A 25,946-nucleotide genomic window follows, 5' to 3' on the forward strand; every position below is an offset into this window, starting at 1 on the left:
GGTTAGTTGTAATGTAACTAGACAGGTGGGCCAGAGTGTGCCTGCAGCTGGTTAGCAGTGTGTGGTTCTTTTTTATCGTGGGTTTTTTTTTTTTTTTTCATGATTTTTCATTTATTTTCAGAAAGAGGGGAAGGGAGAAAGAGAGGGAGAGAAACATCAGTGAGCCGAGAGAAATATCGGTCCTCTAGGGCACCCTGACCTGCAGCCCAGGCATATACCCTGATTGGGGATCAAACCTGCAACTTGTTGATTTAGACGATGCCCAGCCCCTGAGGCAGACTGACCAGGCACAGGAGGGGTCTCTTTTCAAAATTCACATAGAGCAGCTGTGTGTGCCAGGGCCTTTGTCTCATGTCCTCTCTGTCCTTTGCCATTCCTGTTTCTACAGGACAGTTGGACTTCCTCAGAAGGAGCAGGAGAAAATGACCAAGTTCCAGGTGAGTGGAGTTTTGACTTTTATCTGTTTTTTTAGTTGCTTATTCTGTTACAGTTGTCCCAATTACTTTTTCTGATTTTTCCCTGTTAAAATCTGTTCTCAAAGGTTAGACACATCGTTTTTCTCTTCTGTGAGAAGGACAAAAAACAGGTGTTTATGCGCCTGTGAGTAGTTTTTGTAGTGGTTCTACTTTTGTTTTTGTCTTTAGTTTTATTTTTAGTTTTGGTTTTATTTATCATCTTCATTTCACAAGTGCTAGGGGAGAAATTCCAAGGTATCAGAAAAGTTTTAAAAGCCACATTATTGTACCACTAAGTCAGCTGTTTTCCCCGTATTGTATTTTATATACTTACAACCACAGTATATGTTCCCTTTTCAATCTTTTTTTCACTTAGTATTATCAGTTGAGTTTTTTGTGATTCACCATTCTTTTATGTACATTGCTATGCAAATTGCTTGCCCACTCCAAAGAGGGAACCAAGAGGGAACCTTGGGCTGTGAAGCACAAGGGTTCATTAGGACTTGAAGTGCCCACTGGCGGGCGGGTGAAATTACCTGAGCCCAGGCTTTCCCAGCTCAGGGGTAAATACAGTACAAAAAAGAAAGCAGACAGGACATGCAGGGTGCTTGCTTGCAAGCTGTGTGAGACCAAAGCGCTGGCTGTTTTCTCTGTGCTTATTTATACTGTGGGTCCACATCCGAAAATAATACCTTGGCCAAAGAGCTGGTCAGGCTCCCGAGATCTCACAGTTCACTCACAGATGACCTTCACTGTGTTCCACAGGGTGGGAAGTGGGGTTGGAGCTTGGGGAGGGGTCCCTGTTTACAGAACCACACATTGTCTCAGAAGGGGTTCTATTTTTTGTGCACCTTTCAGCACCTACAAAGAGGCATCTACACCTCTGTGCCTGTGAATAAATTTTGTTTTTATTCCTCAAACTTTTGCATGGGCTTTTAAAAATTAAATATAATTTACTTACTAAAATTACAGAGCTGAGGTGAAAAGTCATTGCTAGAGGTATACCCTGTATTAAAAGTTAAATGATTGCAATAGCCCACCACCCAAAACTAGAAATAGAACATTTCTGTTACCCCTCAAAGTTCTCTCCTGTGCCTTTTAAATCAGTTTCCTCCTCCTGGGAGGCATCTGCTGTTCTGATCTGTCATCACTTGATTGGTTGACTTGTTTTGAAATAAAATGTAAGTGAGGAGTCTGTAGAGTATATAATCTTGTACCTGTCTTCTCTCACTCAGCACAGTGTTTTCAAGGTCGATCTACATTGTGTGTATCAATCTGTTATCCCTTTTTATTGTTGAGTTGTATTAGATTTTATGAATATATGACAGCTATCTTATGAAGGATAGACAAAATTCTCCTTTTGAAGATTAGGGTTGTTTTATAGCTTTTGATTGTTACACATCAAAGTCCTGTGAGTAGCATCTTGTACACGTCTTCTTGTGCACATGTATTTTCATGTCACTTGGGTTTACATCTGGAAGTGAAATGACTGACCTTGTAGGGTAGATAACTGTATACAGTTGTCCAAATGGGTGGCACCATTTTACCACCCCCACAGCACCTGAGAGTTTCAATTGCTCCACATCTTTCATTGTTTAATGTAGATCTTTTTTATTTTGTTAGCTCTAAGGAAAGGACATCTCACTGTGATTATAATTTGTATTTCCCTGATAAAAATGATGTTGAATACTTTTTCATGTGGATTCTCACCATCTCTATATCCTTTGTGAGGTTTGTTGAAGCCACTTGCCCATTTTAAACATGGGCTTGTAGCCCTGGCTGGTGTACCTCAGTGGATTAAGTTCAGGCCTGTGGACCAGTGTTGCTGGTTCTGTTCCCAGTCAGGGCACATGCCTGGGTTGCAGGCCAGGTCCTCAGTAAGGGGTGTGTGAGAGGCAAGCACACATTGATGTTTCTCTCATTCTTTTTCTACCTGCCTCTCTCTCTCTAAAAATAAAATAAAATCTTAAAAACAAGAAAATAAATTTTCAGAAAAGCCCCAGTCTGTCAGGAACAGGAGGCTACAGAGAGGAACAGTGCAGGAACCGTCAGATGATTCAGATGTTCGTTACCTGATAAGGACATTTTCTTAATGTTGTAACATATACATAACATGAAATTTACCACTTTAATCGTTTTTAAGTGTACCATTCAGTGTGGTTAAGTGCATTCACAGTGTGTGAATTGTTACCACATGTCCAGAGCACTTTCCACGTTCCTGAACTGATCCTCTATATCCATTACCCAGTAACTTTTATTCCCCCTGTCCCTAGTGTCTGGCAACCACCATTTTACTTTCTGTCCCTATGTACTTGACTATTCTAGGTACCTCATATAAGTGGAATTATATACCTAATTCTTTTGTTTCTAGCTCATTTCATTCAGCATAATGTCTTCAAGTTCATCCATATGATAGAGAGAGGGGAAGGGAGGGGGAATGAGAGAGGGAAACATCAATGTGCAAGAGAAACATCAGTGTGTGGTTGCCCCTTGCACGCCCCCAACCAGGGACCAAGCTGGGAACGCAGGCATGCACCCTGACCAAACGTCAAACCAGCCACCTTTACATTCATAGGCCGGCATTCAAACGACTGAGTTACACCAGGCAGGACATTTTTAAATTTTCTTTTAATTCTCACCCGAGCCCATGTTTTTATTTATCTTAGAGAAGGAAGGGGACGAAGGGAAGAGGAGAGAGAAACACTTGAGTGTTTTGTGTTGCCTCCTGTCTGCACCTTGGCAGGGGATCGAACCCACAACCTGTTGGTGTATGGAAGGACACTCCAAGCAGCTGAGCCACCCAGCAAGGGCATCTGAGAAGGATTTTAAAGCAACTATTATAAAAGTATTTGAGCAAGCACTGAGAGACATGAAATGAAAACCAGAAAATCTTAGGAAAGCAATATAAAGTATAAAGTAGAACGAAATGGAGATTTTAGAATTGAAAAATATAGTAGATGAAATTTAAAAAACCAAAACAATGGACTCAAGAGCAGAATGAAGGGAAACAGGGAAGACCTTGATGATAGACTAATAGAAATTATTTAATATGAATAAAAGAGAAAAATAGACTGAGAAAAAGTAATCGGGACCTCAGGGATCCATGGGAGTATAAAAAGGTCTAATATTCCTTTATCTGGGTCCTAGAAGGAGAGGAGGGAAAAGGTGGGACTGAAGAAGTTCTTGAAGAAATGTGGTGGAAATATCGTAACCTGGAAGAGAAATAAACCTATACATTCATGACACTAAGTAACTCCGGTTGGGGGAATCCAATGCTATCACTCCAAGACATTGTACAGTTAAACTTCTGAAAACTCACAAGAAAGACAAAAACCTTGATGGCAGTAAGAGAAAAACAATTCATATGATATTGAATTTCTTATCAGAAAGAAGTAAAGTATTTTCCAACTGCTGAATCAAAAGCACTTAGAATGTCCTTTGGGACTAAAGGGGAAATCAGGGCATTTATAGATGAAGGAAATGAAGTGTACTTGTCACTAGTTGACTTGAGCTAAAAGAATAGCTAAAGGAATGAAGCAAACATTACATTTTCTAATGTATTCTTTAGATATTTTTACTTTTAGAGAGAGGAGAAAGGACAGAAAGAGGAGAAAAACATCCACGTGTGAGAGAGATGTTAATTTCCTACATATAACAGTTATAAGTGTGGTAAGGTAAAGTCACTTAAAGAGAAGTAATATTTCTACTTTTCATTGGAACTGGTAACATAACAACAATATACTGTTATGTGTAAGTACTGTAGTAATTATGGCAACCACTGAAATTATACAAAGATATCCTCTAAAACATTATAGATAAGTCAAAATGCAATTTTAGAAATGCTCAAGTAACACACAATAAAATGGGAAAGAAATTAAAAAAATAAAATGGCATACTCAAGTCCTAACATAAGTAATTCATTAAATGTAAAGGGCCTAATATGCCCATTGAAATATAGGGATTTAAATTGTGATTAAAAAAAATATGACCCAACTGGCCCTGGCCAGCGTGGCTTGGTTGGAGCATTGTCCTATACCGAAAGGTTGCAGGTTTGATTCATGGTCAGGTCACATCATCATGTTGTCAGTTCAGTCCCAAGTCAGATGGTGTACAGGAGGCAACTGATGGATGTTTTCTGTCTTGTGTTGATGTTCCCTTTCTCCCTGCCCCTTCCTCCCTCTCTCTCATCAAAACAGTAGATAAAGTATCCTCAATGAAGACACAAATAAAGTGACCTAACAATACGTTATAATAAACTCACTTTAAATGTATGATGCAAGCAAGTTATAAATAAAAGGAGGGAAAAAGATGTATCATGCAAACATGAGTAGAAAGTAGAGGTGACTAAATATACAAATGTAATCCTGCCCTTACCATACCAATCACATTGAGAACAGCTGACACTCATCCAGGTCCTCCTGTGTGCCAGGTGTACAGCCTCTGGGGCAGCGCTGTGCAGCAGAACTTCTGCCGTGATCGACATGTTCTGTATTGTGCTGTGTAACATGGTAGCCACAGGCCACATGTGGCTCTGGAGCATTTGAAACGTTCTGCAGCAACTGTGGGAGAGAATTTGTAATTTTATGTAATTTTAACCTTATATTTCCATAGCCACATGTGAGTACTGGCTTCTGAGTTGGACAGGAAGTTATAGGAACTTTATGTCTGTTCATTCATTGGTATGTATAAGAATTTGCTGTGATGAGCAGCATCGCACAGATGAGGTAGATGAAGGGGGTTTTTTTGTCTAAGATCATGCAGCTTGTGAGGGGTGCACAGCTTTGGGATTTAAACCAAAGGATTCTTTCAGGGAAATCTGTACACCTTGTCTCTTTGAATGCTGTCATCCAGTAGTGTTGCAGATAGGTGGCATGTGCCTCGAAAACACAGAGGACCAATGTCATAGCTCCTGTGGAGAGATGACCTATTGGTTTGTCAAATTTTAACAAGGTGACAGTACCCAGGTTCAGGGAATGCATGAGTGAGAAAGGAAGGATAAACACTACCAGACCCTGTTGGGAGTAAAGTGAATTAAGAATTCTGGAACAAGTTGGTACTATTAATCAGCACACAGACTGTATATGACCCATGGTTCAAGAGGTGCGGTTATGGGGGCTTACTGTTTGAATACCCACAAATGACACCAATTGAAGTTAATAGGAATTATTCTTCAATTGCACATATTTTCATGGGACTTGGGAAATTAATGTATGAAATTGACATGCTGGATTGAGAACAGGAGGAACATACCTAAAGCAGACTGAAGCCCCTCAGCATCCTGAGTAACTTCCCGCCCATTCCCCCGCCCACTCAGTGCTGCCTTTATCCCAGCAGAAGCTGGTTGTGACATTGAGATTGCCTGTGTTTGGTGTTGTAGGAGACTGTGATGTTCAAGGACGTGGCTGTGGTCTTCACAGAGGAGGAGCTGGCACTGCTGGACCCTTCCCAAAAGATTCTGTACCAAGATGTGACCCTGGAGAACCTCAGGAACCTGATATCTGTGGGTGAGGACAGGTGCCCCCTCAACCTGAATGTCACCTCACAACAGTATTTTATTTTTGGAAATTATGTTTTATTGATTGTGCTCTTTCAGCTGTCCCAATTTGTCTCCCGTTCCTCCCTCCACTAAGCACCACTAATCTCTCAGGCTATGCCATACCATGGTTAACGTCTATGGATCTTGGGTAAAGGTTGTTTGGCTACTCCTCTCCTATACTGTACTTTGCATCTCATGGCTGTTCTTTAACTGCCTATTTGGACCCCTCACTGGGGGCCCGGCCCACATCTCAGGGATTTGCCCCAGACCTGGAATGGAAGTAGCAACCCCTGAGTTTGAGGCTGGCACTGAATCCACTGAACCATACCAGCCAGGGCTACTTAATTTTTTTTTTAGATTCAATTATTCATTGATAATGTGTTTTTTGCCTTTTAATTGTTCATAGTTTTGATCTTCTTTTTCTTAAATCCCCTTAACATTTCCTGTAAGAGTGGCTTGGTGATGATAAACTCCTTTAATTCTTCTCAGGGAAGCTCTTTATCTTCTCCTCACTTCTCACTGACGTCTTTGTGGATAGAGCAGTCTTTGCTGTAGTTCTTTGCTTTTCATGACTCTGAATATTTCTTGCCAATCCCAGGTAGCCTCCAAAGTTTCTTTTGAGAAACCAGCAGAAAGTCTTATGGGGACTCTCCTGGAGGCAGCTTAACTGCTTTGCTCTTGCTGCTTTTAAGATTCTTTCTTTATCTTTAACCTTTGGTATTTTAATACAGGATGTTTTGGGAGGGGCCTCTTCATTTCCATTTTGATTAGAACTATCTGTGTTTCCTGGACTTGCATGTCTATTTCCCTCACCAACTTAGGGAAGTTTACTTCCCTTTTGTCCCCAGTAGTTTTGAAGATTCTTAGTGTTTCTCTTCTCTTTCTGGCACCCATATGATGGAACTGTTGGAATGCTTGAAGTGGTCCTAGAGGCTCCTTATGCTGTCCTCATTTTTTTGGATTCCTTTCTCATCTAGTCTGATTGCTTGTTTTGCTTCCTTATGTACCAAATCATTGACTTGATCCTCAGCTTCATGTACTCTATTTTTGTTACACTGTAAATTGTTCTGTGTTTCAATTACTGTGTGATCAGTCTGCCTGGATCTTTTTTATGCTGTTGAGGTCCTCAGTAAGTTTCTTGAGCATCCTTATAACCAGCGTTTTCAACTCTGCCTCTGCTAGATTGCTTATCTCCATTTTGTTTAGTTGTTTTTGTGAGGTTTTGAGCTGTTCATTCATTTGGCCCATGTTCCTTTGTCTCCTGATTTTGGCAGCCTCCCTGTTTGTTTCTGTGCATTAGGTAGACCTGCTGTGCTTCCGTATCCTAGTGTTATGCCCTATGCCGTAGGTGTCCATTAGGGTCCAGTAGCACAGTCCCCCTTATCACCCCAGGTAGCTACTTGAGATGCACCCTTCTTGAGGGCTGAGGACACCCTTGTCTTGTAGTTGAGCTTTGGTTGTTGTTGAGGGTCAGTGGTAGGGATTTACCCTGGCCAGTCCTGGGCAAGGTTTGGCTGTGACCACTGACCACTACCATCTGTACTTGTGGAGTACCAGCTGTGTAGAGGTGGAGTGTTGGTGCTTCCACATGGGCTATAGCTGTGCACTGGTTGTGGTGGTCCTGGGTTTTCCTAGGTGATGTATGCCAAGGTCAGTCCACACCTATGTTTTTCCTCCAGCCTCCCTGCCTGAACTGTGGAACAGACTGAGATGGCTACTACTTGTGTTGGACTTGGATACCCCCAGGCAAAGCCAAGCTGTGAATTTAGGCTGGCTGCTGCTGGTGCTGTGCCTGGGGCTCTTAGCAAAACAGACTGGGGCTAGGGGCTCACTGAAGATAGTAGTTGCATGTTTTAAAGGATTTAGGAAGTTCTGAAGGATTAGCCAAGAGGAGCCATTCACATGAAAGTCTTACTGTTAATAGTTGTAAGTAAGTTGGGAGGGAGAGAGGCTCTGGGCATCTCCAGGGCAGGGCAAACAGTGTTAGTCAGGTTGATGGAGTCTATGATATGGCACCTGCGTGCTGCCTCTGTGGCTCTCCCCACCATTCTGTTGTGGGGAAAAAGCGGTGGCCCAGCTCTTGCCTTAATGCCCGACATTTCCGTTCGTACCTGTATTCCTCTGGTGCCTTTGAGTCTGCTACCCAGCTGGTGGATCTCAGAGGGAATTGATAGAGTAAGGTCATGTGTGGGTTCTTTAAGAGGAGCTGATTGGGGACCCAGCAGTGTTTCTACCAATTCAATCCCTGGTGGGTTGTACAGCTGGAAGTTTCGGGGTGTTATTTTCCTGGCAGAGGAACCCTGGGTGGGGGCTCCTGGAGTGGGAGTGGCACTCCTTACTCCCAAGATTGCCATAAATCATTTCGTCCCTCCCATGTTTATGTGGGAGGAGTCCTTTTCATGTCTCCACCCCTTCTAGCACTCTGGATGGATGTTGTTGCTTTCATTGTGGTTGTCACACTTGCATTCAACTCGATTTCTGATGGTTCTGAGTAATGTTTGTTTTATGATTCAGTTGTAACTTTGAAAGAGGTTGCAAGAGGAGGTGAGGTGTGCTTCGCTATGTTGCCATCTTGACTGTAGATCCCAGGAGTATTTTTGTTTGAAATGTTTAAGAGTTTAGGACTCTTGAAATATGTCCCCAAACCTGGAGATGTACATTTTCTAATTGCTATTGGATGTGTTGTCTTTTTGTATTTTGGTTTTTGGAAATTGCAGTTGCGATATCGTGGTGTTAAAATGGGTTGGTAAGTTACATCATTATTGTATGGAATAAAGTACAGTACATTTCCTTGTAGGAACGTCATTCATGCAACCAAAATGGTGATCAAATCCGTACAGGATGCTCATTTGATCCCATGTTGTATTCATAATAGCAGGTTGCAGTCAGAGTTTGGAGAAATACTTCCTTAGAGCACTTGACAGTTATAGTAAATTAATTTAAAAAAATTTTAAATGTATCCAACAATTATTTTTCACAGGATAGCAGTTTTTCAAATTGGATAGGATACCCTTGGGGAGAGAGGAGAAGCTCTAGATGACAGAGTCAGACCCCAAGGAGATGGGTGTTCACTTGAGAAGCAGGCAGCTCCAAGTCCTCCCAGGGCACAGGCCAGGTGCTGTCCTTCTTTCTGCCACCAGGGTGGCCGCCCTGGCCCAAGCCTCCTGCTTTCCTGACTCCAGTTACTCACAACAGCTTCTCACTGCCTCCTCCTTGGGCGTGTGCCTTCCTGTGGTCTGTTCTCCAACAGCAGGCAGGTCAGGTCACTTCTCTGTTTGCCCTTGCAGGCCGTCCCATCCCACTTATACAGTCCGACGTCCTTCTTGTGGCCCCCAGGGTGGTGCCTGATCTGGCCCCCCATGCCCTGTCTGGTTGGATTTCCTGTCCTCAGTCTTCCTGTGACACTGTGTTGCTGCTCCCTGTGTTTCTGACCTACGGACTGTGCGTCTACCTCATGTCCTCTTGCTTGCTCATCCATGTTCTGTCCCGTGATCCTTCCTGGTTCCCACCTCTGCCCTGTCTGCTCCAATGTGAGCTCATCACAGATGCCTGCTCTGACCAGTCTGCTCAAAAACTCAAGCCCCTTCCTCTGCCTTGTTTTCTGACTCATTGTCAATTGCCAGCTGATGTAGTAATGGATTCTATTTTGTTTACTTGTTTATGGCCGCTCTCCCCATTACTGTGTAAAGTTCGGAGAGCCAGGGTTGTATTTTCTTTATTGCTGGTTCCAGGTGCCTCTGAGAGCCTTAATGCATAGAGTATGTTCATTTACCACATGTTTAATGAAAGAGGGAATTGATGGATGGATGGATGGACGAACAGATGTTCAGATGGTCAGATGGATTAGTGTCCCATTTCAGTGGCAGGGAGAATGCTCCCTCACAGCTTATGCTAACCAGTGGTCTCTGTGTTGCCATTGTGAGCTCTGCTGCAACCATTTACCCGTCACATCCTCCCTGAGAGCCTCTTTTCTCCACCTTTCCCTCATTGTCCCTTTATTCACTCCCTCTGTCCTACATTTATGTTTAGTCTGTACATGCCTCAGGTAAACGCAACCTAAAATGTACTCATTATAGTCGTCCCTATCGGGTATGAGTACCAAAAATCAAGAAGTGTATCAGACAGAAACCCCATGAAAATCTAGATGAGGCTCTGCCTGTTGTGAACAGTGGGGTAAAGTGTTCTCTATCCTTGTGTCATTTTGGTTCTGGTGTCTTCCTGCTGCAGGAAGGTTCTGTGCAAAACCTTCATGAAGGCTGGATGCCAGCTCCATTTGATTCGCTTCCTTTTTTCTGTACATGCTTGCTTTCCTTGACAATTATGAAGCCAGTTCCAACTGGTGTCTGTTTTTTCTTACCAGAAGCTTTCCAAGTGCCCTGTCCTTTTTTTTTTTTAAATCCTCACCCGAGGACATTTTTTCATTGTTTTTAGAGTGCAAAACATCAGTGACAGAGAGAGGCATCAGTCAGTGGCCTCCCATGCGTACCCGGGGCATGAATTGAGGATTGAACCCTCAACCTTGGTATGTGTTCTGACTGGGAATCAATCCCACACACAACCTGTGAGTTTCAGGATGTCCATCCAACCAACTGAGCAACCAAGCCTGGGTATGTGGGGTGTTTTTGATGTTGTTTTTGTTTAAGGAAAGGAAATTTTGTTGTTGTTTTGCTGCTATTTATTTATTGGTTGACTTGAGAAAGAGAGAGACATTAAGACATTGACTTTTTGTTCCTTCTGTATGAATTCATTGGTTGATTCTTATATGTGCTCTCAGTGGGATTGAGCCCTCCACCTTCATTTTGGAACAACAGTCTACCTACTGAATTCCCTGTTCACGGCCGTTCTGTGTTTTTTAATAAGTCCTTTATTTTGTAATTGAGTGCCACCTTGTTATTGAAATATACACACAAAACTGCAGTACACATTCATGAATTTTCAGGTTGTAAAACAACTTTATATTTCACTTTCTTACTGAGGTAACATTTACAGACACACATCTCAAGCATGCCCTTTGAAGACTCGTGACTAATGGATACACCTCTGTAACTTAAACCCCTTGGAAAACTGAAGGAATCTTACACCGTATGTACCTACATGTCCCTTCTTAAAAGTTCTTTTGGCAACATCTGAACAGCCCCAGATTTTGTTTTTTCCCTCTTGATCTCTTTGCCTGCCCCACTTGTCATGAATATCCTTGCAGCCTTGTTACACTGCACAGATACTCACACTATAGGATTTCTTCTCTGTCCAGGAGTCCTATAAACAACTGATCAAGAGAACAGTACTAGTTGGCTTTCACTGTCTTCACTCTTCCTAGAGCCAGCCCACAACTGGAGGAAAAAGCCAGTGTTACTGAAGAATTATTTGGGAACATTGGTAGCCATCTGATAAACATTTGCCCTAATTAATAATTTTTATGGTACTTTCAGCAGCTATCTCTACCTGTATAACAATCTACTCTTAAACCTAGCAGCTTACAAAAACAAGCATGTATTTATACTTATTTCATTCAGAAATCTGGAGGCAGCTTCACTGGGTGACTGTGGATCAGGATCTCATGAAGTTAATGTCAAGGAGTCCACAAGAGCTTCATGTCTTTGCAGACTTAATGGCACTGAAGTATTGGCTTCCAGGATGGACTCATTCACATGGGTGTTGGCAGAAGGCCTCAGTTCCTTGCCAGCAGGCCTGTCCTGTGGGCTTCCTGGCTGTCTGTCCTCAAAGCATGGCATAGCATTGGGTTTCTCCACCCATGAGACTGGAAGGAGAAACCACAATATCTTTTGACTCAAGCTTGGAAGTGATGTACTCTCACTTTTGCAGATTTTTACAAACCTCCAAAGAGGATATGTTTATTGATTTTTTTAGGGAGAGAAAAAGAAACATCACTGTGTTGCTTCCAGTATGTGCCCTGAGTGGGGATCGAACCCACAGCCTCTTGGTGTGTGGGATGATGCCGCAACCAACTGAGCCACCCAGCAAGGGCACTTTGCCCTATTCTCTTAGCTTACCAGGGTAATCTTGATGCATTGCAGGAAGGCATTTGATACCATATGGACATCAGCAGGCAGGATCATTGGACACTGTTCTGTATGCTGGTTACCATGACATAGTTTTATATGTAGAAATGCAGATTAGTGTGCAAAACCTGGAATATGTTGTTAGTCATTGACCTTCATTGGAATATGCAGCCAAATTAAATGACAGCAATTATCATGGAACATTCTACTCCCATAAGATGTGTGAGTCAGGGGTATGAGTTTTCTGGTTTGTTCTACTTAGAACATTCACCATTTTGCTGAGAACATCACCTGCTCTGTAGTCGTGTATTTCTACTTTTCACCAGTTACATAAGTCTTGGTATAGTTCCAAATGAGTCACCTTAACACTGAGTGGACAGGAGCCTATTCATCACCTCTTTGTTTCCTTACTCATGGGAAAGCCTGTGGTGAAAGCCAAGCTGATTGAGTAAGGTCTCCCTGTGCAGTTGACCTGTGAGATATTTCTTATGTCTGAGAAGACATTTATTCATCCTATTGTCATGTTTGTATTCTCCTTATCTTTCCAGGACAGTGGAATCAAAATGAGATAGAGACTGTTCACGAAGTTGCTTTAAGGTACCTTTTTCATGAAGACCTTGTGTGCTGGCAAATATGGGACCAACTTCTGAGTAAGTTAATCAGAAATCAAGATTTGGTAATAAACCAGGGAATCAAGGTTTTCGATTTGCTGAAACAAGGTGATTCCACCTGTCAGTTGTGTGCAGGAGAATCTACTCAGGTTTCAGAAGGAGAGATAAATGTAATAAAGCCTCAAGAGGAAGTTCAAAATTTCAGTACTATAACAAAGGAAGAGTTTCCCATGAAGACCATCCACAATTGCCAGAACAAAGTGTATTTGAGACGGTCACAGAATGATCTGAGTAGGTGGCAGGAGGGTGACGGCAGATGTAAAGTGTTAGAGTGTGAGCACTGTGACAGGAGAAGGACCTCTGCTCTCCACAGTGATGATCAGGAAGTGAGGAAAAGTGAGACGCCTTATAGCCACAAGAATTGTCTGAAAGACTTTGGGAAGGAGTTGTTGCAGTATAGTATAATCCACTCAGAAGAGCACACCTCTACTGAAAATGCAAAAGGCATCAACTTTAGCCCCAGTGTTGAATTTCATCAACAATTGCACCTGGGAGCAGAAACTCATATACATTGTGAGTTTGGGGAGAGTGACAGTTATACCTTGGAGCTTTGCACTGTTCAAAGTGTTCACACAGAAGAGAAATACAAATGGAGTGATGAGTGTGGTGAGGACGTGAGTCAGAGTTCATATCAGAAAACCGATCAGCAAGTCCACATGGGAGAGAAAACCTACAAGTGTGTTGAGTGTGGGAAGGGCTTCAGTGGGAGTTCACAAGTTCAAGTTCACCAGCGATTGCACAATGGAGAGAAACCCTACAAATGTGCTGTGTGTAGGAAGAGTTTTAGTCAGTCATCCAGTCTTGAATCTCATGAGCGACTCCATAGTGGAAAGAAAATCTACAAGTGTACTGAGTGTGGGGAGATGTTCAGTCAGAATTCAAAACTTCAAGTTCATCAACGTGTCCACACTGGAGAGAAACCCTACAAATGTGCTGTGTGTTTTAGGAGATTCGCTCGGAGTTCATATCTGCAAGTTCATCAGCGAGTGCATACTGGAGAGAAACCCTACAAATGTCCTGTGTGTGGGAAGAGCTTCAGTCGCAGCTCAAACCTTCAAGTTCATAAGCGAAATCACACTGGAGAGAAGCCCTACAAATGTCCTGTGTGTGGGAAGAGCTTCAGTGAGAGATCCTATGTGCAAGTTCATCAGCGAGTCCACACTGGAGAGAAACCCTACAAATGTGGTGTTTGTGGGAAGAACTTCAGTCGGAGTTCATATTTGCAAGTTCATCAGCGAGTTCACACTGGAGAGAAACCCTTCAGTTGTGCTGTGTGTGGGAAGAGCTTCAGTGAGAGTTCAAAACTTCAAGTTCATCAGCGAGTTCACACTGGAGAGAAACCCTACAAATGTACTCTGTGTGGGAAAAGCTTCAGTCAGAGGGCTGGACTTCAACTCCATCAGCGGGTCCATACTGCAGAGAAACCCTACAAATGTGCTGTCTGTGGTAAGAGCTTCACTCACAAATGCGGGCTTCAAATTCATCAACGAATCCACACTGGAGAAAAACCCTATAATTGTGATTTGTGTGGGATGAGATTTATTCGTATGTCCTATCTTCAAGCTCATCGGCGAGTGCACACTGGAGAGAAACCCTACAAATGTACTCTGTGTGGGAAAAGCTTCAGTCAGAGGTCTGGACTTCAACTTCATCAGCAACTGCATACTGCAGAGAAACCCTACAAATGTTCTGTGTGTGGTAAGAGCTTCACTCAGAATTTCGGGTTTCAAATTCATCAGCGAATCCACACCGGAGAAAAACCGTATAATTGCGATTTGTGTGGGATGAGATTTATTCGTATGTCCTATCTTCAAACTCATCAGCGAGTTCACACTGGAGAGAAACCCTACAGATGTGCTGTGTGTGGGAAGACCTTCAGTCGGAGTTCAGATCTTAAAGTTCATCAGCGAGTCCACACTGGAGAGAAACCTTACAGATGTGCTCTGTGTGGGAAGAGCTTCAGTCGGAGTTCAGATCTTAAAGTTCATCAGCGAGTTCACACTGGAGAGAAACCCTACAAATGTGCCCTGTGTGGGAAGACCTTCAGTCATACCTCCAGTCTCCGAGGTCATCAGCGAGTCCACACTTGAGAGAAACTGCAAATGGGCTGTGTGTGGTAAGAGCTTCAGTTGGATCTTAGGTCTTCAAGCTCATCAGGAGTTCCACATATTGAAAAACCATATAAATATAGCAAATCTGGAGCAAGGTTCAACCACATTTCAAGTCTTGAAGCAGATTGTAGAGTCCATACTGCAGCACTGTACAAACATTTTTTTTGTGGTAAGGGCTTTAGTAAGACTTTTACGTCTTCACCTTTATCAGAGAGTATATGATACTGGTAAGCTCATCACACCTGATAAGTGTGTAATAAAAGTGTTCCCCAGAGCTTAGACTTCTACGTTTCATGAGGAAATCTACACAGCCAAGTGTCTATAAAATGTTGTGTGTAAAAAATTCATCATGACTTCCGGCCAAGGTTGAGGTGTAGGTGGACACACTGTGCCTCCTTGTATAACCAAAATTAAGGACAACAAGAATTTAGAAACAGAAAAACAACCAGAAAAGACAGAAAATTGAACTGTACCAAAGTCCCAACAACCATTTATTTATTTATTTTTTTTTTTAAAAGATTTTATTCATTTATTTTTAGAGAGGGAAGGGAGGGAGACAGAGAGAGAGAGAGAGAAACATCAATGTGCGGTTGCTGGGGGCCACGGCCTGCAACCCAGGCACGCGCCCTGACTGGGAATCGAACCTGCGATGCTTTGGTTCGCAGCCCGAGCTCAATCCACTGAGCTACGCCAGCCAGGGCCCAACAACCATTTATTTAGACCAGTAAGAGAGGTGGAGTCAGTGGCCAGCCAAAAGGGCTTGCAGCAGGAAGAAGCAATGCCTGGCAGATCTGGGTCCGCAGGGCGCAGGGAGCAGCTAGCAGACCCTGGTGTCAGATCCCAGGCGCAGGCACAGGGAGGCAACTAGCAGACCCAGTGAGGGGCACAAGGCAGCTGGCTGCCCACAGTCACACTTTCGGGTACAGATAAACCAGGTGAAAAGGGCAGCGAGATAGACCACGCAAACCAGAGCCCCAGCTCCAGGAAATAAAGCCTAAAAGCACTGATTGAAAATAGTTGTGGAGGTTGAGGTGCTGAGAGAGATTCCAGCCTCACAGGAGAGTTCATTGGAGAGACCCACAGGGTCCTAGAACGTACAGAAGCCCACCCATCTGGCAACCAGCTCCGGAAGGGCCCAGTTTGCTAGTGGGAAGCAGCAGAGGGGAGTGAAATCGGACATGGAGTGGAGCAAGCGCCATTGTTCCCTCCTAATCCCGCCCCCACATACAGCATCACAACCCGGCAACTGGGTTGCTCCATCCAGGTGAACACCTAAGGCTCCACCCCTCACTATGTAATAGGCAGGACCAGACCTCACCCCCCCCTAAAAATGGTTCAAATGGAGAACACATCAAAGCGCAAGAGCCAATACTTTTAAGCTGCCAAGAGATAGCCAGCCTATCAGATGCACAGTTCAAAGCACTGGTGATCAGGATGCTCAGAGAGTTGGTTGACTTTGGTCGCAAATTGGATGAAAAAAGGAAGGCTACACTAAGTGAAAGGAAGAAAAATGCACAAGGAACCAATAGTGATGGAAAGAAAACTGGGACTTACATCAATAGAGTGGAACAGAAGGAAGAAAAACACAATCAGAATAGAATGAAGAAGTAAGAATTCAAACAAATGAGGAGTGGCTTCGGAACTTCTAGGACATCTTGAAACATTCCAACATCCGAATTAGGGGTACCAGAAGGGGAAGAGGAAGAGCAATGGGTGGAAAACTTACTTGAACAAATAATAAAGGAGAACTTCCCCAATCTGGCAAATGAAATAGACTTCCAGGAAGCTCAGAGAGTCCCAAAGAAGTTGGACCCAAGAAGGAACACACCAAGGCACATCATAATTACATTGGCCAAAATTAAAATGGAGAGAATTCTAAAAGCAGGAGGAGATAAGGGGACGGTCACCTACAAAGCACTTCCTATCAGACTGCCAGCTGATTTCTGAAAAGAGACCTTACAGGCAAGAAGGGGCTGGAAAGAAGTATTCCAAGTCATGAAAGACAAGGACCTACATCCACAATGGCTCTACCCAGCAAAGCATTGATTTAGAATGGAAGGGCAGATAGAGTGCTTCTCAGATAAGGTCAAGTTAAAGCAGTTCATCATCACCAAGCCCTTATTTTATGAAATGTTAAAGGGACTTATCTAAGAAAAGAAGATAAAAGATATGAACAGTGAAAAGACAGAAAACTCAGTTATTAACAACCACACCTAAACAAAAGCAAACTAAACAAACAACTAGAACAGGAACAGAACCACATAAATGGAGATCACGTGGAGAGATAGCAACAGGGGAATAGGAGGAGGAGAGCGGGGGAGAAGGTACAGAGAATAAGTAGCATAGGTGGTAGGGAGAAAATAGACAGGGAGGGCAAGAATGGTATGGGAATTGGAGAAGCTAAAGAACTTATGACACATGGACATGAACTAAAGGGGGGGAATGTGGGAGGAAGCGAGTGCGTGGGGTAGAGGAGAGTGAAGGGGGAAAATGGGACAACTGTAATAGAATACTCGATAAAATATATTTTTAAAGAATTCCTCATGAGGTTAGTTTTGTACAGTCATCTGAATTCCATGGGAAAAAACTTCCTTCTTACAGGAATGTGGACAGTGTCCCGGCTGACTTCAAAATGTGACCGTTCTTCAGAGAATGCACAACAGAAAAACCCTATGAGAGCCGTAGTGTAAGTTTGTATGAGCCTTCCTGCTCTCTAAAGTCTGCGCAGGAGAGAGGCTTAAAGTAAACACCAGTGGACCTTAGAAAAGGTTGATTCACAGATTCGGCAAAATCTACAAGCATGAGAATGTCACTGCCATGGAAGCAGGAAGTTTATTCACTGCTAAATGACCATGGCCTCAGACCACTACCTAAGCAGTAGTAGTTGCCTGGGAATGTCCTGCTTTACGGACAGGAAGAGCTGTGAAAAATAGGGTGCCTATATGAAAATTCTCATCAGTCCAACCTCAATTAGGAATAGTAAATTGTAGTAGTAAAATGATTTTTTGTAAGATCCCTTAAAAGTTAATTCAGGGAGCACTGGCTGGTGGGACTCAGTGGATTGAGTGCTGGGAGGTGCATAAAGGGTCGCCACTTCAATTCCCTGTCTAAGACACTAGCCTTGCTTGTGGGCAAAATCTCCGTTAGGGGGCGTGTGAGAGAAAACCACTCATGGATATTTGTGTGCCTCTCATTCTCCCTCCCTTCCCCTCTTAAAAGTGAATGAATAAAATTTGTAGGGAAAATAAAGCTTTTATTTCATTTTTAGAGAGGTGAAGGGAGGGAGAAAGAGAGGGAGAGAAACATTGATTGCTTTTATCCATCACATTCCCCAAGAACGTGGCCATCTTTCCATCTGTGGACGGTACCCAACCAACTGAGCCCCATCTGTCAGGCTACGTAAGGGGACTTTCATAAATGTGGTTTTGTGTTTTGTTGCTTTTCACCTGGATGCATGATGAGAAATTGATGCAAATGTTTATATGCTCACGACTTCCAAAACACTGGAGGGATCCCTAACAGGGAAAGCTGCAATGGAGAGTGTCAGGGCCACAGCTACCTGGGTTTCTGCTCCCTGTGCTCAAAGCACTTAAACTCTGAGCTTTAGGAAGAGGAGAAGGGTATACAGCTGATGATTTTTGCTGATTCTGTGGGGGCAAAGGGAGGCAACATGAATAGAGAGGACATGTAGAAATGGAGATACACTTTTCGAGATTTTCTTTTCAAGATTTTATTTTATCTTTGGACAGTGGGAGGGAGGGAGAAAGAGTAAGAGAAACATCAGTATGTTGTTGCCTCCCATGCACTCCCTGGTGGGGACCTGGCCCACAACCCACACATGTGCCCTGAATGGGAATTGAAGAGGCGGCCTTTTGGTTTACAGGGCAACACTCAGTCCACTGAGCCCCGCCAGCCAGGGCCTCTTTTGGAGTTTTCAAAAGCAGTTTTTAGTTGCTAGTTAACTCTTGGAAAAGTCGGTGTCTGGCCTTGAGCCCTCTGTGTATGAGTAGCATGTTTTCCCTTAAAACTTTTTTCATTTCTCAGTTATAGTAGACATACAATATTATATCAGTTTTAAGTGTACAGCATGGTGATAAGACATGTTATCCCCTGGTAAGTCCTGGCCCACCTGGCACCCTGCATATTAACTACAATATTACTAACTATATTCCCTGTGCTGCACTTTACCTCCAGGTGACTGCTTTGTAACTTTGGACCGGGAACATAGCTGTCTGGCAGGTTATGGCTCTTTTTGAATTTCCAGCATCACAGACTCTGGTTGCCTGAACCTGTCTTTAGGCTGACCCCAGAGTCTGCCTGAGCTGTTTCAGTCCCCTCTCATGCTGTGCTGAAGTACAGTGGAGTGGGATTGTCCCCTTGAAGAACGGGGGCTCAGACTATGTGAGTGCTGGAGATTTAAGGCATCCCACTGGGGGACACTAAACTGTTACAAAATGTCATGATGCTCCTACCTCTGTGTGCATATTTGTAGGAAATGGAAACGTTACCAAGGAATTATGCACACCCTCATGTACACTGCAGCATTGTTCACTGGAGCCAACAAATGGAAACGACCTCAGGCTCTACCGTGGATCAAGATGTGCATATATACAATGGGACAGTATTCAGACACAAGAAAGAAGGAAATTCAGCCATTTGGAACAACAGGCTAAGGGCCTTATGCTAAGTGAGATAAGGCAGAGACAAATACCATATGATATCTGTATGTGGAATTTTTAAAAAAGGGCTTAAAAGCAGAGTAATAGTGGTTACCAAAAAGTGGGGAAATGGGAGAGACATTTAAGAGCACAAATTTGGGGTGAGTCAGTCCTGAAGACCTACTGCATGGTATAGTGATTATAAACAACCAAACTTGAGAAGCATTAAGTTTCCTAAGAGTCTAGACCTTAAACATTACAATGCATGAAGAAACTTCGAGATGAGACAGCAGTGCTAGCTAAGTATATAATGATAATCACGTTGTAAGTAATGTATGAAATCAGTAAGCTGTACCCCTTGAACCAAATGTCCTATGTCAAATAAACCATGCAAGATTGTCAAATATGCAAGACTAGTGGAAAAATAACCCATCATGGATGCAACTGGGTTCTGTGGGTTTCCTGGGAGCACCCCAAAATGGGGTTATTGTCTGATGGCATCTTCTCAATCTGAGCTGGTGGACAGTGTAAACACAGACACAGGTCACATTTCTAACTTGAGAGTGCTGTTGGTGGAATCAAAACACACTTAAACCTTCATGAGGAAAGACTTCATTCAAAAAGACGTGTGTTAGGGAGGATGCTCCCAGTTCAGAATTTGCAAGTGCGTCTGATTGAACCAGAAAGCGGTTTTCTTCATAAGGCAGGACAAGAAGGGCTAGCAGGCAATGTGTGGGAGAGAAGGCGGGCAGGGGGAGGCGGCCAAGCAGGGCTTCAGCAGGAAATGTCTGCTGTCTGCAGTGTCATGCCAGGAATGTCCTGCAGGTGCCTGAGAACAGTAGGTAAGTTCAGAGGCCCAGAAGATCTCAGAAAGTGAAACTGCTGCTGCCCACGTCCTCTGTCCTGGGAACCTCTATTTTTATCTGGACCACACCTTCCATGTCCAGTAGTGGGTTTGTTCATGCTTCCCTTCACTGTGCATTCTGCCCTTCATGGGTTTCAGGGACGTGCCATAGGGAGACAAGAATTCATCACTTCTCAGGCAACACAGAAGTTTAATGAATAAAACATCCCTGGGGAATGATTGAAGGTAATGTTTTTCCAAACTGTGGAGTCATGGCTCTGCCCAAACACCCGTACATTTTAGGTGAATCATAAATTCACAAATACAAGGAATTGAAACCCTTAAAAGCTAATGGAGCAAGAAAAAAATATATAGGGGCATTATAATAGACTTTGAGATGAAACAATTGGTGCACAGTGGTTAGGAAAGCTCTCAGTGCTATATTTTTCCGATAAAAGATGGTTTAGTCATCTTACAACTTACTGAGCCTGGGAGGTGGGGCAGATGTTGCCATGGTGAGGCAGGAGCCAGCACAGGAAGAACTTGGACTGCAATGCTGTTAACGGCCAGCATCTAGCATCCTCGTGTCCAGGAAAGGCATTTTACCACTTAGATAGAAAAAATAAACCAAGGCAGGGAGAAGAAAGGAGACAGTTTTCACAGTGTAACTCTGCAGGCCCGACCTGGTCTGTTAATATTGTCAGCTGTTCCAACATCACAACAAACACTACCTTAGCAAGAAAGAAGGTAAGTCTTTGAAATTCTATGTAGGGTTTCCACTCCCTGGGAAAGAAAGCCCTGAAACTGCTTTCCTCCCAGGGCCTGGAATGCAGGAGAGGGTCTCCGATGCTCAAGAAGAAGCCCATGAAACAACTGTGGTTTATTGTCTACTTCTGGTCACTATCTGTTTTACAAGGGATTTTCTTATACTTAGGGAAAGAGGCCATAAATCACCTTTGGTAGTTCCCCAGTTTTAATTAACTGCATCCTGTCTCGTATCTGCTTTACAAAAGATGAACAAATGGAGTTTGGGGGAAAGAAGGATTTGAGCTAACAGACCCCCACACATGCCTACGTTTGGGTAGTCACATTCCTCCAGGAAAGGTGGTGGCACATTTACCCATTAATCAGTATGTAACTTATTTTTCTGCTACCCACCAACTGTGTGAGTCCCCAGAACAAAGGACACTGTCTCTTTCTGTGGTGCCCGGGGTGCTCTTGGCTGTGTGGCCACTGAACCTTTTGTCACGCATCCTCAGGTGGCCCAGGTCCTTCCCACCCTGGTCTTCAGCTGCTCTTACTTTTGCTGCCCTGGTTCGTCCTGAAACATTGCCTCACCTCCCCCCCCTGCCCCCAGTCCTCTTTTCTTCCATGGGAGTGGATCACTAATAAAGTGATTACACACTAATGGATTTGCTGATCTGCAATTCTTTACATGTGTTAGGAAGCAGTGCGAGGTCTGTACCGTCAAAAATGGTTCTGGCAGTTCCTCCATCTCTATCTTCCAAGTCACCGTCATTGCTTGCCCCTGGCTGTCCTGGGGCTGGCTCTGCTTCATTTCATCCTCAGCTCTGGCTGGAGCCCAGTATCCTCCACTGATCCAGATATAACTGTAATGTGATTATAATCACAGAAGCCTGGACGTCCAGGGAAAACCTGCCTCCAAAACCCACTCCACTTTTCCTTGAAACACCATAACAGGTACATAAAAGATAATTTACATTCCCCCACCCTTTTTTTTTTTTTTGAAGAACATCCTCAGTTCAGGGCATGCTTATTGATGGGGAGCGGAGGGAGAGCAGAAGAGAAACACCAGTGTGAGAGAGAAGCAGCAACTGGTTGCCTATCCTTCATGTCCCAAATGGGTCAAACCTGCAATCTAGGCTTGTGCCCTGATCAGGAAACTGGCCCGGGGTGAGAATGTCCTTTTTCTAACTGACTGATCAGTGTCTCTCATTGTCTCTGCTGCTCCCTCGCACTTTCTCCCTCCTTCCTTCCCTTGTCGTGTTTTTGAAATTTACCGAGTTGTTTCTATACCAGTTAGTGATTTTTTTCTTTATTCCCACTATTTTGCAGTACCATTTTGAAAGAAAATCAGTCATCTATATGTAATCAGAGGTGTGTCTTGTCTCTCAATCCACTTTGTTCTATTTTTCAGTACTTTCACCAGTACCAACAGGGCTTTAGTTACCACAACTTTGCAATGAATCCTGGTATTTTGTAGAGGTTGTCTTCTTGTCCTGTCTTCTTTTAGGTGGTCTTGGAAGATTCCAGGAGACACTACCAGAACCACCCATGTAGTATTTCTAAAGACATGAATAAAACTGAGCCTCTAGTTGGTTTACAAAACATATGTAGAAGTATTTGTGACAACATGAATGAAACAGGAGGGCATTTAGTTAAATGAGCCAGATAGACAAAGACAAATACTGGTACAGGATACAGCCAGGGTCCCCCCAAATAGGCATTTGTAGTGGGGTCCAAAACACAGGGTGTCCAGGGAATTTTATATATATATTTTATAATTTTTGTTATATAGATACAAAATTTATTCATTTTAGGATATCCTCATAGCCATAAATCTGAACTAGGCATTGTGACATATGGAGCAGGGCCAGTGAACTGTTTTGCATGGGAGCACTTTTGCAACTAATCTCAGGCATAGACATTTAACATATGTGTAACAGTTTATTTCATGGGTATGTTAAATAGCTGTGAGCTTGCTTGAGGCAGGGAAATGGGAGTGACTTCAACCTATGACTTAACAGGGAGGCAACTCCCCCTGGTTACAGTGCCTGTGTGAGAACTTGGAGATGATTGGCTGCATGGCAGGGGGTCACACCTGCCTAGACTTACTAGGGCAGCCCAGAAACCCTGGAAATTTTCAGGAATTCTGGTGGCCGTAGCTGATTGTGGGAGGAGTGGGAAATGGGGCTGCAGAGTAAGGTTGGCACTGGGATTTTAACGGGCGCAGAAGACATATGGAGTAGGGACCATGCAGCTTTGGGGTGCTGCCTTTTGCCACTTGGCTTAGGAAGCAGGAGAGACCTTGTTGGGAAGAAAAGGGGTGAAAAGACTTGCTGGTGGTCCATGAGAATTTGCCACATGGTTTTGCTTTCACTGGAGATCACCGCTGCCAGACAGCTGATGGTGCTGGGAACTAATTGAGGCTGGCCAGCCCAGTGCGAGTTAGTGGAAAGAACTGAGGAGCTGCCTTAGCCACCTTGTTCTATTTTTTTCCCTGAGATATGGTATCCCATACTGGGCAGAGGGGGAAGGAAGTACTGTGTGTGTTTGTGGTTATTCTATGGGACTTTGGAATTTCAATGAAGACATTAATTCATTACTCTTAAGCTTGTGTAAGTTTTGAGTAAATAATTCCTTTCTCTTTCACCAGTCCCTGATGTTGCAAACTATAATTCCCTGGCGGTGAGCAAGGTGAAATTACTACAGGGGGACACCAGGGGAAAGGGCGGGGTCCATTGGTAAGAGTATTTTGGGGTCCCCCCCCCCACCTATCCCTTCTGTAACAATACTGCATGGTAGAATTTTATATGGAATCTAAGAAAAAAGTGAAAGTCGCAGAAATGGCCTAGAATGGTGGTGGTTCGCTGGGGGTGGAGGGATGGGGGAAATGGGGAGAGATTGGTTGAATGATACAACCCTGCAGTTATAAGATGATTAAGGTTGAGGATGTAATGTATAAGCATGGTGACTGTATTTGGCATTTGCTGAGGGAGTAGATCCTTTTTTTTAACTATAAAAAATGTTCACAATGTGAGGTGATATATGTATTGAATTATTACATTGTGGGGATCCTTTCACAATGTACTTGTATAGATATTTCTAGTCATCACATACACTTTAAATGTATTACTATTTATTTGTCAATTATACCACAGGAAAGCTGAAAAAAAGATGTTGAGCCCTGACTGCTGCAGCTCAGTGGCTTGGGTGGTGCCTGCAGACCAACCTTGTTCAACCTCCAGTTGGAGCACGAGGCTGGGTGGCTGTCCAGGCCCACAGATTGCTGTTTCTCTCACACTCCAATGTTTCTCCCTTTCTCCCTCCCTTCCTCTCTCTCTAAAAATAAACAGAATATTTTGTTAAACTGTTGACTTTCTTACTGTTTTGGGCCAGGATCCTCTATATCCACACAAACGTTTAGAATAATCATAACTTATTTCAACCACCTTGTGAAAAAGTAAAATACCTTATTTATGATGTCAAGAGCAGGATGGATGTAAATGATATGTTCGAAGGTGCACTAAAGAAAGAAACATTTTTAACATTTGTTCTAGGGTTTTCTAAGTTACGCTGCTTCCTTCATTTGCTAGAAAAGTAATTGCAAAAATATGCATTTAGCGCCGAAAGGAAAATGCGAAACTTTTGGTATTTGTTTCTTGGGTTGGTGAATGGTTCCGTTTCCTTTTTGTGTGACCTCCCCATTTCGTAATGAATAACTCACACAAGATAAACTATCACAGACGTCGAAAAATTCAGGCCCAAGTAGCCTAAAGAAAGCAACAGCATCAAAACGACTTTGCGGTGGTCTGTTGGTCTTTTTGTCGTTTACAGCCACGTATACTTTTCAATCACGCTGCGTGATCCTTAAAAAAATTTTTTTTAAAGGGGGGAAGGAAAGAAGGAAAAGTAAAGGGGAGAGGAGGTTTCGTGCTAATAGTGTCAGGACTGAACAGAACCATTATATATACAAAATTTTTTGAAAGTAGCAACCCAGAGTAAGCGATACCTTTTCACGAGTTCTGGGAAGTGTAGTCCGGAAGCTCTGGGTGGTCGGAGCTACTTCCGCTTTGGGAGGGAGGGCCTGTAGCGGTTGTTCCGGTCGGGGATTCTTAGCGAAGTCCTGGAGCGGCGGACAGCCTCAGCCTTCTCCTGCAGGAGAGCGGGGTCCCTGAGTGTTTAATATCGTCTAGAAAGTGAGTGAGTGCAGATCCACCGCTCTGTTCCTAGCTTGCCTGGGCTTGAGACCCGTAGGTGCGGTCTCGCTGTCTGGGAGGAGAAAGGGCGGAAGGCATCTTTGGGTTTGGTCGGCTAGTGGCGTTGGGGGTGGGAGGGGTCGCGATTCTAGGTTTGAGGGTTTGTCTGTGCTAGGGTTCCCTTGAGTTCTCACGCCTGCCGGCTTCTAGTGATATAATCTTTTCTATTTTTTAGGATTTAATTTATTTGTTTTTAGAGAGGAAGGGCGGGAGAAAGAGAGGGAGAGAAACAACCGTGTGTGGTTGCCTCTGGAGCGCCGCCTTACTGGAGACCTAGCCCGCAACCCAGGCGTGTGTTCTGACTAGGAAGGAGACGACACCCTTTAATCTGCAGGGCAGCACTCAATCCACTGAGACACACCACCCGGGGCAGAGATATTACCGTATTTTTCGCAATATAAGACGCATCGGGCCCCTTCCCTCCAAATTTGGGGAAAAGCGGGGGTGCATCGTATAGTCCAAATGTATGTTACCTGTCTCACTGTGGGGTGGGGAGCGGTGGATCGGCGTCACGGGAGGCAGAAGGGTCGCCTCTGCAGGTAGTTGGTGGCGGTACTATTGGGGCTATGCTTCGGGCTTTGGGCTGGTGGGAGGGAGTGTCTCGAAGGCGCGAAGCCAGGGAGGCAGGAAAGGAGTTGCTGCTGCAGCATA

General features: G+C 43.7%; 1 protein-coding gene across 2 annotated transcripts; it reads left to right on the plus strand.

The window, feature by feature from the left end:
- The first annotated feature begins 243 nt into the window (after positions 1-243).
- On the plus strand, positions 244-24,908 carry LOC114510943 (zinc finger protein 227-like). 2 transcript variants are annotated; one of them, XM_036012994.1, is made up of 3 exons: positions 244-437; positions 5,833-5,959; positions 24,198-24,908. In XM_036012994.1, exons 1-3 carry the CDS (start codon positions 423-425, stop codon positions 24,218-24,220), a joined length of 165 nt encoding a protein of 54 aa, XP_035868887.1. In that variant the 5' UTR covers positions 244-422; the 3' UTR covers positions 24,221-24,908. The 2 variants fall into 2 exon arrangements, with proteins under 2 accessions (XP_035868887.1, XP_028385284.1); XM_028529483.2 differs by lacking the exon at positions 24,198-24,908 and adding an exon at positions 12,560-15,229.
- The last annotated feature ends 1,038 nt before the right edge of the window (positions 24,909-25,946 follow it).

Source organism: Phyllostomus discolor, chromosome 12 (genome assembly GCF_004126475.2).
Source record: "Phyllostomus discolor isolate MPI-MPIP mPhyDis1 chromosome 12, mPhyDis1.pri.v3, whole genome shotgun sequence".
Lineage (NCBI taxonomy): Eukaryota > Metazoa > Chordata > Mammalia > Chiroptera > Phyllostomidae > Phyllostomus > Phyllostomus discolor.